Genomic DNA, 13,535 nt, shown 5'->3' on the forward strand with positions numbered 1-13,535 from the left:
AGGTACCAGGTCACTTTGTCCCACCACTTCAGTAGGGCAACACTCTCCCTCCTGGTTCAAGGGAATCAGGCAAACTCTGCTCAAACTCAGCAAACAGCAGCAGTGCAGGGAGATGCTTTCAAGTACAAGTGGGAAACATCTGCCAAGCAAGGTCTTGTTCTAGTTTTATCCAAGGATCAAAGAATTTTTGAAGAAGGAGATCTATGTTTAAACATAGGTATCTAGTAAGAAAGTGTCAGCCATAAAAGTTCTTCCCCCAAATAACCAGAAAAAAAAAAAAAATCTCAGGAAAAAAAGAAGAAAGCCCAAAATAAGGACTAGGAAACACTCATTTGGGGGGAAAAGCCCAAACAACCAAACAAACCCAAAGAACCAACCAAACACCAAACCAATCACTACAGCCCAAAAGGCACACTAAGATCAAAGAGCTATCATTACTGAAACTAGATAGGGAAGCCTGTTTCGGTCAATTCAAACTTGTTGAACTGTTGGTTTAAGGAACATTTAATGCTCAGCTGAAAAGTCAACTATCTGCTTTAGATTCATGGCAGACTTTGATATTTAATATTAGCTGTAGGCATGAACCTATTAGGAAGAAACTTCAGTTTCAAAGTTATGTTTATTCCTATTTACTTAATCCAGTTTGTCTTAGCCTATCAAACCACAAATACAGGCTTATTTCTCATCTGGGGAAAGCGTGCACCAAACAGGTTATGGCTCAGGATCTTGAGAGCCATAAAATACAAGGTCATGCTTTAAATTCTCTCAGTAAAGGACCTGACAAACCTTTCCTGTTTGAATTAACCTTTGTTGAAACACCAGACTTTCAGTTTTGCTGTGTGTTTTACCTCCATTCCATCTACCACCGCTTTTTTGTCATACATAAATATCACATCATAATCTGCCCATTTTAAGAAAGTGAGAATTTTGTTTCATCCTGATCTGACAGAGACAATCCAAGCTTTCCAGTCCTGACTGGAAAGTTGTGCCTGTTAAAGAGAGTGCTGGAGAAGCTACAGAATAATCCTCACCTAAGAGCACAGACCTGTGAGGAACACATTCCACTTACTATGAATGAGAAACACAAAGCTATGAAACAACACAAAACAAAAAGTCCAAAGCTTAGCTGGTAACTTCCCGATACAACCAAAACATTCAATTTCAGCAAAACAAGTGCAAAAGTACTTAAGACAGACTTCAGAACAACAAACAGCACAGAGGTAGAAATTCAAGGAATGAAGCATCTCCATCCCATTTGGATGCTAGCTTTCTGATATATTTAGCTGTTTTCTTAGAAACTCCTAGAACTGAGCAGCATGGAACAAAAATAGCCAAAATGATCTTGACTTTTTTCCTTGCAGCTTTCTCCTTTCTCCCTGCCAAAGAATCCAAGAAAAGGGCAGTCAGTAGGTTCTCAGCCTCCCAATATAGACTAAGTTTGCATCTTAGCTAGACTATGGTATTATACAATAATCAGTTCCAGAAATATGCTTTAGCCTCCAAATGAAACCAATAATTTTTAGTAATCAACAGCACAGAAACATGCAGGCTGTTTGCATGGTTTGGGAGTCTCACTTCTAACTTCTTCATAAAGCCTGTATCATAACACTTGATTTCAGACTTTACAAACAGTGCTTTACATGCTGAAGTTAACTGCTTCAATTCTATCCAGTGAGTGCTTTGTAACATCCAAAAATCAACACAAGTTTTGCTTTTAAGACTGACTATCCAGAATTTTATTTTAATAAAGGTGTAAAACTTTGATACTTTCTGCACTCCTAAAGAGTTGTATCAATCAGAAAACTTCAAATATCATCTATCACTTGCAGCATATCAACTTCGGAGGGTAATAGTGAACCACATACCATTGTGAAAGTGATCTTTAAAATCATCTTAAACACATACTACTTACGCAGTTCTAATTTTAGGATTATCTCCTGCCTCAAGACTAAAGTTTCCATAACCACAAAAGTAAAATTTATGACAGACAGCTACTATCTTACTCTTGGACTATACACTCTTATTCAGGCTTGCAAATTCAAAAAAATTAAATACTTCTCTACTTCAAGGCTAGTCCTGAAACGTGGATGAATTCACAATTAAATCTGTTACTTAGCACAGCTGACATGATCACATATTAAAGATTCAAACAAATACAACCCTTATTCTTGAGGAGATTTGTTCAGCTTAGACATTTTTGCTTGGCTTATTAGAATCTTTAGAGAGTTTAGCTCCTCCTCCCTTAATGAGCAGAGAGAGTGCTGTAATAATCTTCCTGTAAAAATAAAGGTTTATTTCTCCTAGCCAGCAAACATAATTTCTACTACTGCACAGCTGTCTCAGAGGAGATCCAAGGGGCTGACTGTTCCATCTCATTTCTGGAACAGCTGCACCATATGGTGCGGTGCAGAACCCTGCAAGTTTAGTAATTCCATTTCTGAAGGTCTCCTCACACTTTTCTGCAGCGAGTCTGATAGCAAAAGAAAAAGAATACTCTTAAAGTTCAAGGGGAGTATGGACCGCAGTGATTATTGCTATTATATGCACCGTACATTAAAGATGTCAGGCAGGCTATCTTTTCCAAGTGAATTCATTTCGCATAGGTGTGGTTATAATTGCGAAGAGGAACAGCAAGATGTTTGTTAATTAAAGCAAGTTTTGAATACCACGAGGTGCCAGGCTGCGCCGTGCGGCTGCAGCGGCGGCGGCAGCGCCCGGCCAGGCAGGAGCACCCCGAACCTGTTACACGTCCCGGAGCTCCCGGCACAGCCCCGCAGCTCTCCCGGCCCACGGGAGATGCCTTGCACAGCCAGGCGGAGGGAGCGCGCTCCGGGGGCAGCTGCAAGGAAGCCGAGCAGCACACACGTACTTTCCCATGAGCCCAAGGAAAGCAAATCGGGAACACCGAGAGCGGCGCGACAGGGAACGCCGGTGCCATGAGTCCCGGTTACAACCCTGCACAGCCAGAGTATAAATCACCCACGTCCAGCCACGGTGATGTCATATGCACACAATCTTTGTAATTCTTAATTCCCTTACTCCCCACACACCCTCTTCCTTCCTCCTGTTCAACAGAGACTGGAAATGCAGCAGATTTCGCGAGCTGCCCGAACACTGCGAGCGAGTCGCGACTCCATAGCTGAGGAGAAACGAGCAGCCAGACTTTTCTCCACCCCAGCCAGGAGCAGCCGGGGGCTCTGCCACGTTCTCCTCTTGCTCCCCATCCCCTCTCCGGACCCGGGCCGGGCCGGGCGCTGCCGGTCAGGGGAGGCGCTGCCGGCCGGGCGGGGACTGGCGGAGCGGCCGCAGCTCGTCCCGCGGGCGGAGGTCCCGGCCCGAGCCCGGAGCGCCGGGGCCGCGCCGTGACAGCACAGCAGCGGGGAACTTTGCCTGGGGCGCGGCGCGGGCCGAGCCCCGCGGGGCCGGCGGCACCGCGCTGCCCCCGCCGCCGGACAAAGGGGCCGCGCCTCGGGCCGCCAGTGCCCCCCGGCTGCCCGCCCGGCCGAGCGGGAGCACCGAGGGAACGGGGATGCGGTGCCCGGCGCTCCCCGCCCGCCCGCCGCTCACCATCCGGGAACTCCCGGTCGCTGATGTGCTGGAGGTGGGGGCCGCCGCCGCCGCCGGGATCCGAGTCCCCCGACTCGGCCTCCGCCGACCCCGAGCCTCCGCCGCCGCCGCCCGCTGTCGCCGCCGCCGGCTGGTACGCGTCCGCCCAGCGATCGGGCCCCGGCGCTGCCCCGCCGCCGCCGCCGCGGGCCCGGCTGAGCTTGGGGCTGGCGTCCGGGGATACGCAGCAGGTGACGGTGTTGCCCATGGAGCTCGGAGCTCCCCCGCCGGGCCCCGGCTGCGCGGCTCCGGGCTGGGCCGGGGGAGGGGAGGCGGGCGCAGGGCGGGTCGGAGCGCGGGGCGGGCTCAGCGCCGCCGCCCCCGCCCCGGCCGCGCGCGGCCCCGCCCGCCCCCGCGGCCGCGCGACCGCCCCGCCGCCTCCTGCGCGCGGCGAGCGCAGGCCTGGCGCGAGCGGCCGCCGGGGGGAGCGCGGGCCCCGCCCCGTCAGCGCCCAATCGCCTCCCGCCGCGGCGCCGCGTGACGGCCGCTCCGCCAATCGGCGCGGGGCTCGTCACGCGGCAGCCGCCGCGCCCTCCCCCTGCCCGCGGCTTCCCCGCGCCTCCCCCACGCGCACGCGCGCATGCCCCGCCGGCCGCGAGGCTCAGACGCCACCCCACGGCCACGCCCGCTCGGGACCGCGCGCCCGGCCCCGCCCCCGGCCGCTCGGGCTGCCCGGGCGCGCACGTGCTGCGAGAGCGGCGGGAGCGGCCGCGCGGGACAGTCGGGGACAGCAAGGGAACAGCCAGGGCACAGCGGCGGCCACTGCTCCGCGCGGGAACGCGAGGCACAGCGCAGCGCTGCCGGCGCTCCCCCTTTTGGAGCAGCCCTTGGCCGCCTCTCCTCCCCTCCCTTGCAGCGCTGAGCGCTCCCGCCCCGGGCTGGCGGAACCCCGGCGGGCGCGTCCCGCTCTCGCTGCCGCTGCGATCGCTGCTGGGAGCGGTGCCTGCCAGCACACCGGGAAAGGGACGCTCAGGGGCCGCCCGCATCCCCAGGCACCACTGAGAGCCCCAGCTGCCGCGTATTTGCTGTGTTTCAGCTACCTGAGAACTCCTCAGAGGACTGGAATGTTCACATACACTCCCGGGAAGATGGATTAGAGGGCGAGATACCCACAGCAGTCAGATGTCCTGATAAACACAAACATGCGCTGTTCTGCAATGAAACAACCCACTATCACTACAAAAATTTAACTCTGGCCCCTGATAAGAAGAATGGCTCTGCTCTGACTTGGGAACACACAAAGTGTTACAAAACTCTGCTACCATGCTGGCAGTTATTCCAAAGATAAGCAGGCTCAGGGTTTTACTCCATTTTGTAGGAAAAATCCAAAAGTTGGCTCTCCCATGTGATGATAAACATGGAGTTTTTTGGCCAGACCATGTGTAGTTTCTTTGAAGAGAGGAAGTAATAGATGCTGTGTCTCCAGAATTTGAACACCTTAATCCCAGGCACAATTATGGGACAAACCAAATGATTTATGGTCTTACATGAGGATTATTCCCTCAGACTGATGAATGGTACCTTTTCACTTACCAGCAATTTCTTTAAATTGTATTTGCTAAGCCTGTCTACACGCTACTGACAGTTTGCAAAGCCTTGTTACTCCCGAGGAATCTGACCTTGCTATGGATTACACAAGGGCCTTGGGGGAGGTTTCAGCACTTCTTAAACCACTTCAGGCCAACTGAAGTCCCTCTGCAGCCAGCTTGGAAAGCTGTAGGCCAGCCAGTCTTGCTCCCAGTTCTAGGAGGGCCAAGGGTTAACCATTGGATGGAATGGGAGACTGATCTGAGCCAGGGAGGGAAAAAGGGGCTTAATGCAAAATAGCCATTCAGAGATTGGTGTTTTCTTCCCTCTGGCACTGCATCCACTGATTTTTTTTTTTTTTTGGTGAGGATGGTGGGGGAAGAGCAGAAGCTCAAGGGTTGGCGTGGCTTACTGAAGTAATTAATTCTCAAGCAAGAGTAAGAGTTGGCTTGCATCTGCACTATCTAATATGAAAACTGGCACAATTTACTCTTGCACGAGAAGAGCAATACTTTCCCTCACTCTTTGCACCTGGCTGACTATTTTCAGAAGTGGAGCAGCTGAGCAAGCTGCACTCCTGCTGCACTGCTGGGCCCCTTCCAGAGGCTGCACGCTGATGGAGGTGAGCTGCTCCACCCAGAGCAGTGGTAGGAGCCACAGGCAAATCTGCACTCCTCAGCCAGACAGCAGCCATGCCCAGTGTCCTGGCTAAAGCCAAGTCTGTTCTTTGCAGCCTGTCGGTGTGTGCTGTGGGGCTTCCTGGCTTCAGCAAAGGGATGTGCAGCTGCAGCAAGTGCCTTGGGGGATCCCAGCAGCAAGCTGGGACCTCTGCTTTGGACTCCCAGCTTTGGACCAGCTTCAAGGGAATCCTTTGCCAAAGCTGTGGTTTTGGGCAGTGAAAAATCCTTGTTCAAGGGTGAGGAAGTGAGCAAGGGTGGCTCACCAGGAAACTGAGCATCAGGACCCAACAGCCAAAACCCCATATACATGTGCCAATAGTGAAAAATGCTGGGAACTTGGAGTGGCTGCAGTATGTGACATGCCTCACTGCTGTTTGGGTGGGAAGGTGTTGGTTCCTCTGCCTCCCAGAGGCTGAAGTTTCCCGTGGGTTTCATATTTGTTCTCAGTGTGTAATTCTGCAAAGGGGGAGTGAGGAAGGCTGCTCTTACCCTGCCTAGTGCTGTTGTAGAGTATCAGGATTTATACACACATGCAGAGGGAGGAAAGAAATCAGTAGTCTGTTTCCCTGTGATGACTTATTCATGTAGGTCTTAAGCAAGAGGAAGCTGACTTTAATCCCTGGAAGTCACAAAAACAGCAAACTGTCCCACCTCCTTGTCATTCCAGAAGAAGTTAAGCTTCCGTTTCCACATACCTCAGTACACCAGTAAAGGGTAATTTTCCATATCTCTGCATGTTTTCCTTTAGCTGCAGTGATGAGGAATATTCATTTCCTGCTCCATTTTGGCAAAGTAACTCTTAAAATCTTAATTCACATCTGATTTATCAGGATAATATGACAAAACCTGTTGCTGTGTGTATTTTCTGCAGAACCAGGAGATCCTGTTAATAGGTGTAGTCTGAGCAACACCCTGCAGAAATGAAACACATTATCTTTTATTTATGGAGCTTAACATTCTATTGACTTACTGCTATAGCAATACACTCAATACCCTCTATTATGATTTATTACTGGTCCTGGTTCTCTTCCTATTTTCTGTCTCATCTTTCTACTGTTCTGCTTGATTTACCCCAGTGATTCATCAGACAGTTTCCATTATTTAAAAAATCAATTACTTTGATGTACAATGGGCAGCACATACCTAGTTCCACACTTTGCATAAGCAGGCATTTTGGATGGTGGATCATGGCAATAATGAATGCCTGAGCTGAAAATAGCTTACTATGGACTGTTTGGATCCAATCTCTTTTCCTCCTGCTCCAGAAAAAGAGGTGTGTGCCATGGGACTCTCAATTACCATCCCTTGTCTCTAAACAGGGCACCCAGTGGGCAGCAACCCTCCTGTACTTTAATTTTCACAGAAGTGAAAGCAAAGTAACTTTCAAAAATGTTAGAAACTAATCCTATTTAAGCCCTCTCAGGAAGTTGATGCAAACTTCAGGAGAAGTCCACACAGCCTTTAAGGAAGGCCAGACAGCATCTTGAAACAAACCCTAAATCAGATTGTGATGATAGCCAAAGGAGTAGTGACCTCTGCTCCTAATATGCAGAGATTAGAAAGAGCTGTGGTTTGTTCTGAATATATAAAGGACCAGACTTGCTCCTCATGTTAGTCTAATGAGGTCAGAGAAGCAATACTCTGCCAACTGCTCCAAGTGAGGAGCACACCCTGCCAACCACTAAATGCAGCTTCTGAGCTATAAACTTAACTATATGTATAATTATTTGCAGGATGCATAATAAATGAAGACTACCAGGCTTGACAGGACTAATATTAGTGCTGCCAGCTGTGTTTTGGCTTGTGGGCTTACAGGGGGAGGTAATTCTGTCTCTTACTTGGCCCATTTGCTGAGTATATATGAGGGGCTGTCTGCTTGTGTTCAAAGGAACCCCACTTCTCAGACAAGTCTTTACGTTTCTTGTGATGGTTCCTTGTAGGCAGAGTTGTGCAGGTTTTTATTTAACTCCATTTCTGAAATCTCAGCACTTGAATTCACAACCACACAGCCTTGTTGTCCTTTGCCTCATGAGGCAAAACCAGGCTTCCCTTCATCTGCAAGCAGCAATATCCCTAAGAGATATCTGAAACCAAAGTTACCAACTTCTTTATGAGTAATAACTCTTGAAAAATTCCCAACTCCAAGAATATTTTCTTGTCCATACCAACTGCAACAAGAGGATGAGAGTCTTCTAAAAGGCTTGAAATTAAATTGCAGGATTTTTCATAAGCCATCCAGCTTCACAGTCACCATCAGTCCCAGAAATGGAGAATGGCTCATTGCACATACTTGGTTGTGCTTCACAGGGCCAAGAATCTTAAATCCAGTAAACTCTGCTGTTATCTCCCAGACTTGCTGCTGCACATGCCTCTCCAAGGTCATGCACCTCCTTACCTGTCTGCAGGGTGATGACACCAACTCTGGGATGTGTTTTGTCCAATTTCTCCCTTCTTAGAAAGTGTCACAGCTGGGGGAGGAGTGCTTTCTGATCTTACTTGGATAACTTGGAGAAGAGCCAGGGCTTTGTCTTTTCCTGGAAATGTATCTGCAGGAAGAATGAATCACCAGGTTGAACCTGTATAACCAACTGAAAACAAAAGCTCAGACTTCTGTGTCTCACTTGGAAATAATCAGGGGAAAAATAGGCATCCTGTTTTGAAAACCACTACCAGCTGACAGGACAAAAATGTTGCACGTGTGATGTCTTCTGAAACTGACAAGTAACCTAAGACTACAGCCATTTAAGGGAAAAATCCCCGAGCAAAACAGTAGTTAGGAAAATAGAATATTCCAATGTTTGGGGAAGAAAAGTAACCAGGGAGGTTATTCAGAACAACCAAGGTGGATTTTTAGTAGCCCTAAAGTTTCACACACTATTAAATCTCCTATATTACCTTGGCTAGCAGTTAATACAAGCAAACCAGGGCTGGGGAGCCTGTGTTTGATAGCATAAGGACAGACTGCAGTGCTGCTGTCATTGATTAAATCCCTCCTTTTGCCTTTGCTGCAGTCTAAGATGTCATTACAGGCAATGCAGAAGCTGCTTGGCTGGCATGCGAGCATCTGGATCGCTGCAGGGATACCACAGCACAGGCAGGTGGGAGAAAGCCTTTCTTTATCTTAGCTTCTCTCTTCTGCTCCTACCTTCCTTTTGTCTTCAGGTAAAGCAAAACCAGCTTGACAGTTACCAAAGGCTAACTTAGAGTTAATGGAGGCTTAGTACCTGAGAAGAAAATTTGAGATGTGCTGGAGCTAAGACAGGCCTGCAAAGCTGTACTTTGGGCTGGCAGAACTACCATTAACAAGTATTAGAAACAGCTGTTACTGCAAGCCAGGGATACAGATTTCTTATGTGGAGAAGGAAAATGCTTTTCAGAATTTTAACAAAAACATTAACATGAATGGTGAGTTTATGCTGACAAGTCTAACTGTGCATGTATAAGTCCTACAGCAAGTTTATTTAGGGTAACCTTCTGTAGTTCTAATTCCAACTCTGGGCCTCTAAAGCCTGGACAGTGGTGCTAAGGGGCCCTCCCTGTTAGTTTTAAGGTACCTGAAATTGCTTAGACTCAACTCTGCCATCTTCTCTATCGTCTGATGGATTTTCTTTCTAAGGACTCAAGAAGAGGAACACTGACAACAGCATGAGAAATAACACTAAATGCTCCACATTCTTCATATGCTTTGATTCTTCCTTCTTTTAAAAGGGTAACAACATCTACAATAAGGGAAATGACTTTGCATCTATGTGAATGCTATAGCTGTCGTCTCCCTATCCGTATAGTTGTTTTTAAATTGTTTAAAATTAGTTATTGTTAACTAGTTGTAAATTAATACAGTGCATTACTTGCACTGTAATTTCCACTCCAGTTGCATAACACTGCACCTATAAAGCATATAATAAATTTCTCCACCTAATGTTAAGCTTCTAGATCAATACTCAGACTCCACAAAAAGAAGGTTTTTTGTAGCATTTTCCCTGCCCCATGTCTGTTGCACTTTCCCACCACACCCCTGTGCTCCCGGGAGTGCTGCTGGAGCAGCCTTTCCCAGGGTGCATCCATGTCTGCTCACGTGTCAAGCTTGCTCCATGGGTTATGGACTCTCTCTCCCCTCCCAAGACCTGGCACTGGCATCTCGTGGCCTGGAAGTTCAGCAGCTGGAGATGTGGGTAAGGCTGTAGGTCTGGGAACATCTGAAATTGGGGGGAGGTTTACAGCAAATGAAGCACAGCTAGAAATCCAGTAGTTTGTTGTGAAGAGCCTACTCAATTTGCTTTTTATTCCTTAACTAAAACTTCAGAACAATGTCAGCTTTCAGACCTGCAAGGCCTTTGAGTGCTTACTCACATAATTCTACTAAAAGCTAAGTGATCTTTCTGTAACAAGACACTTTAATAAACGTGGTGATTATAAGTGGCAGTTTATCAAGATGCAAGGTTGAAGGCATGAATATAGTATTATTGATGGGAACAATTCCCTCTTCAGATGTTCCAGAAACTTCCTGTGTTTCAGCTCAAGCACTTATAAAATTATACATCTTCATATTTTTGATTATTACTTCCACTGTTCAATGTAACTCTGTGTTTAAAGGAAATGAAACCCTAGATCGGATTATACACTTACTTCAATATTTCTCATTTTTTGCAAGGATCTTGCAGAAGCAGCAAGTTCTAAGGTCTACTGATAACCCACCAAAAAGTTTCTGCATAAACTTTTTATTTTTAATTCACCCCATCAGTTTCAAAGATGATCCAAATCACTTCAAGCTGAGGCTGTCTTGATTCTGCAACTGCAAGCTGTCATCAACCAAATTAATTTTTGCTTTATTCCCTTTGTATTTAACAGCAAGTGATTCACCACCCCATCTATTTTATTGGTGCGGAGAATCTGGAAGATTCTTCTGCTGGTGAAGATGAAAATGTAAAACTTGTTAAATCATTTCAGTGCCAGTCATTTGAATGGCTACTTAAAGTGACACATAGGGAGAAAGACTGCTTTCTTTTCTGGGTTTTCCTCCAAGCTTTGTGTTAGCTCTTGTTCATTTGGTTGATGAAAGCTCTTAGCAAAACAGGTATTTGTCCCAACTTTATTTCCAAGACAATTTTCATATTTCAGTGGAATGACAACCAGAAGTAGCTGCTGTTTATTTCGGGAGGAAAGGATTAAACCAGAAGTTTCCACACAAATGTAAAACAGAACCATTTGGAATAAGGCGTTGCTGTCAGAGGGTTATCAACAACACAGGTTTCTAGATGGAGTTTAAAAAAAAATCAGATTGTTTCTATTTATACCTGCCTTTGCCTTGGTAACCAGAGACTGTGTGAGGGATGCAGTACTTTCCCATCACGGATGTCTCCAAAATCCATGCGCAGACATGCAGTGCATCCAGTGTCTGCAGAGCCATCACAAGAACTGCCACATTCATTTCTAAGAGGGGATTTCACATACTAAGCAGCAAGAGAAGATTGCAGAAAGAGGGTTATATTAGTATAGATTCAAAATAATTTGTACTCGTTTCTATCTTATCTACTTTGTTCTTTGATCTTTTAAGTATTTCAAGGACCATTGTGCTTAAACACTTTTTCTTAATTACCCCGAGCAGCTTACCCAAATCCAGGGTGGTGGGATTTACTCACAATTGGCTACATTATGCCTGCTTTATCAAGTAGTTCAATGAGGTAAGAATGGACTTGAATCGGTGTTTCTTCATATTTTAAATTATTTTTACTTACCTTAAAATCAGTCGTGTCCCACTTCACAAGATTACCTGCAGCTTAGGTGTCCTTACAGCCCTCTGCAGTGCTCAAAAGCCAAACCAGGCTATGTTCTCACCACTTCACTGCTGTCCTGAGCTCTCCCTGCTGGGATAAAAGCATTTCAGCTCTGAGCATCTGTTTTAGCCATAATTCTGTGTTGTTTTTTCCTTATCCTTTTACTGTCAGGAAAGGTAGAAGAAACCAAGTGTGTCTCTCTGCCACTATAATACCCAGGTATTCCATTTTCTTAGAAAATGGATGTGGAAAGGTAAAGAGAACATAAATATAGGCTCAGAATGAATAAGGGGAATCAGGGCCCTTAGTAAACTTCTAGTGGACTTGCTTCTCTCATAGCTTCACTATCCAGTTATGATCTGGAAAGTAATTTCTGATCTTCTGTCTCATGGAAGTCAGTGCCAGAGCAACTTTATCAGGGAAGGAGGAGAAATATTTCTGGGAAGAAGGGCAAGATTGGTAAAGAACCTGCTGTGCTCCAGAGATATTCAGGGATATCTGACTAACAAAATCACATTATTGGGATAAAAGCACTCACTCAAGCATTATCATCTTTGGGAACAATACATTTTCACATGCAGCCTTTTCTTACTCTAGCTGCTGTTCAGACAGACACGTGGTCTTATGAAACACTGCAGGGGAAAAAAACTCATGTGGGGACAGAAAGGAGGCAGTTGGGAGCACTGGAGCCCTGCCACACTGTTCCATATTCTGGTTGGAGATCCCAGGGCTGGCATGTGGTACAGGAGGTAGAGGTGAAAGCTTTGTGCCATTTGGGAGTTTCCCTCTATTTGTCTGCTGGTGTAGTTTAGGCAGAGTGTAGGTGACTCAAAAAGTCATTCAAACAGGGTTCTCATTCCAAATGTAATGACTCTCATTGCTTTTCCCACACTGCCTATATAAATAATTAAAAAAATAATCGAGATAATAACACAAGCAATTTCAAACTCTCCAAAGCAGGAATAGTGGCAAGGGACCAGCACTTTAGGACATAAAACCACAGAAAACTGAATCATCACACCTGTTTTGGCACGTTTATAGGAAGAAGTCTGAGTTGCCATAAGACAAGTAAGGACTAGTTTGGGGCAAGTGAAATTTTGGGTCCAATTCTCCTACAGTAGCAGAACCCTAAAAACAAGCTTTACTTTTTGCTACCCTTGTGCAACTTGTAACTATCCTCCACTGAGGTTTTCATGAATCTTGAGCCACTCTGCTGGAATTGACAGCTTTTAGATGAAACCACATTTGCCTTTGTCTGCCAGAGAGATTTGCTGGTCCCTGTGGGAAAAGGAGGGGATGTTTTCTGGAGCTGGTCCCCAGCTTTGAGGGGCCGGGCTTGGCCCATCGGTGGTGTCACCGGGAGCTGTCAGGGCAGTCACTAGAGATGGGGCAGAGATGTGAGGAGCGTGGCTGCAGGCACTGCGCCATTCTGTGGGGACCTGCAGCAGGACCAGGCTCCCCCGGCTCTCCCATGGCCTTTAGCAGGCTTTGGAACGAGTTCAAGTAGCACAGGAGAGGAGCTGTGCTGGTTTGCCAAACCAGAGATTAAAGGGAGCCAAAGGTGAAGAGAAGCCCATGCACAGACGGCAGCGGGAGTGTCTGTGCCCCAGCACGGCTGTTTCTGCGCGCTACCCGCGCTGAGGGAGCGCTGCCAGCGCGGGAGGACGAGGCTTGCCGGCCTGCACAAATGCCTTTCCGGGCACTGCCTTTAAACCCCCGAAGGAAAAGGCAGCGGCCGGCACCACAGGGAGCACTCCTGTGACAATGTCCCACACGGGAGGGACCGTTCCCCCGTACCTTCCCGCAGGCTGTGAGCAGGCGAGGAGCCGCTCCGGGCCCCGGCCTCCCGCAGGAGGCAGGCGGCGCTTCTCCCTCCCTCGGGCCGCCCCGGGCCCTCCCCGCGCCACAGCCGCGGGGCAGAGCGCTGCGGGGCCCTTCCAGCCCGGCC

At 47.6% G+C, this 13,535-nt stretch overlaps 2 protein-coding genes and 1 long non-coding RNA gene across 7 annotated transcripts in view; all 3 read right to left on the reverse strand.

Moving 5' to 3' along the window:
* The window catches only part of CCNYL1 (cyclin Y like 1), a 32,681-nt gene extending 28,686 nt beyond the window's left edge, over positions 1–3,995 (reverse strand). Inside the window, exon 1 of the mRNA XM_079311527.1 lies at positions 3,568–3,995. Coding sequence (XP_079167653.1) covers positions 3,568–3,814 — 247 coding nt within the window. The 5' untranslated portion in view covers positions 3,815–3,995. The remainder of the gene's footprint in view (positions 1–3,567) is intronic.
* Positions 1–13,535, reverse strand: part of FASTKD2 (FAST kinase domains 2) — a 271,660-nt gene that overhangs the window by 29,710 nt on the left and 228,415 nt on the right. The gene's annotated exons all lie outside the window — the stretch shown is intronic.
* On the reverse strand, positions 4,737–13,509 carry LOC306804586. Of its 4 annotated transcripts, none has more exons than XR_013774934.1 (5): positions 13,385–13,509; positions 11,584–11,677; positions 11,108–11,263; positions 8,209–8,359; positions 4,737–6,725 (listed from the first exon to the last, which is right to left on the reverse strand). It is a non-coding gene; the product is annotated as an uncharacterized lncRNA (long non-coding RNA). The 4 variants fall into 4 exon arrangements; XR_013774935.1 differs by having other exon boundaries at positions 11,549–11,677; XR_013774936.1 differs by having other exon boundaries at positions 11,584–11,674; positions 13,385–13,507.

This window comes from Erithacus rubecula, assembly GCF_903797595.1.
Source record: "Erithacus rubecula genome assembly, chromosome: 8".
Taxonomy (NCBI): Eukaryota; Metazoa; Chordata; class Aves; order Passeriformes; family Muscicapidae; genus Erithacus; species Erithacus rubecula.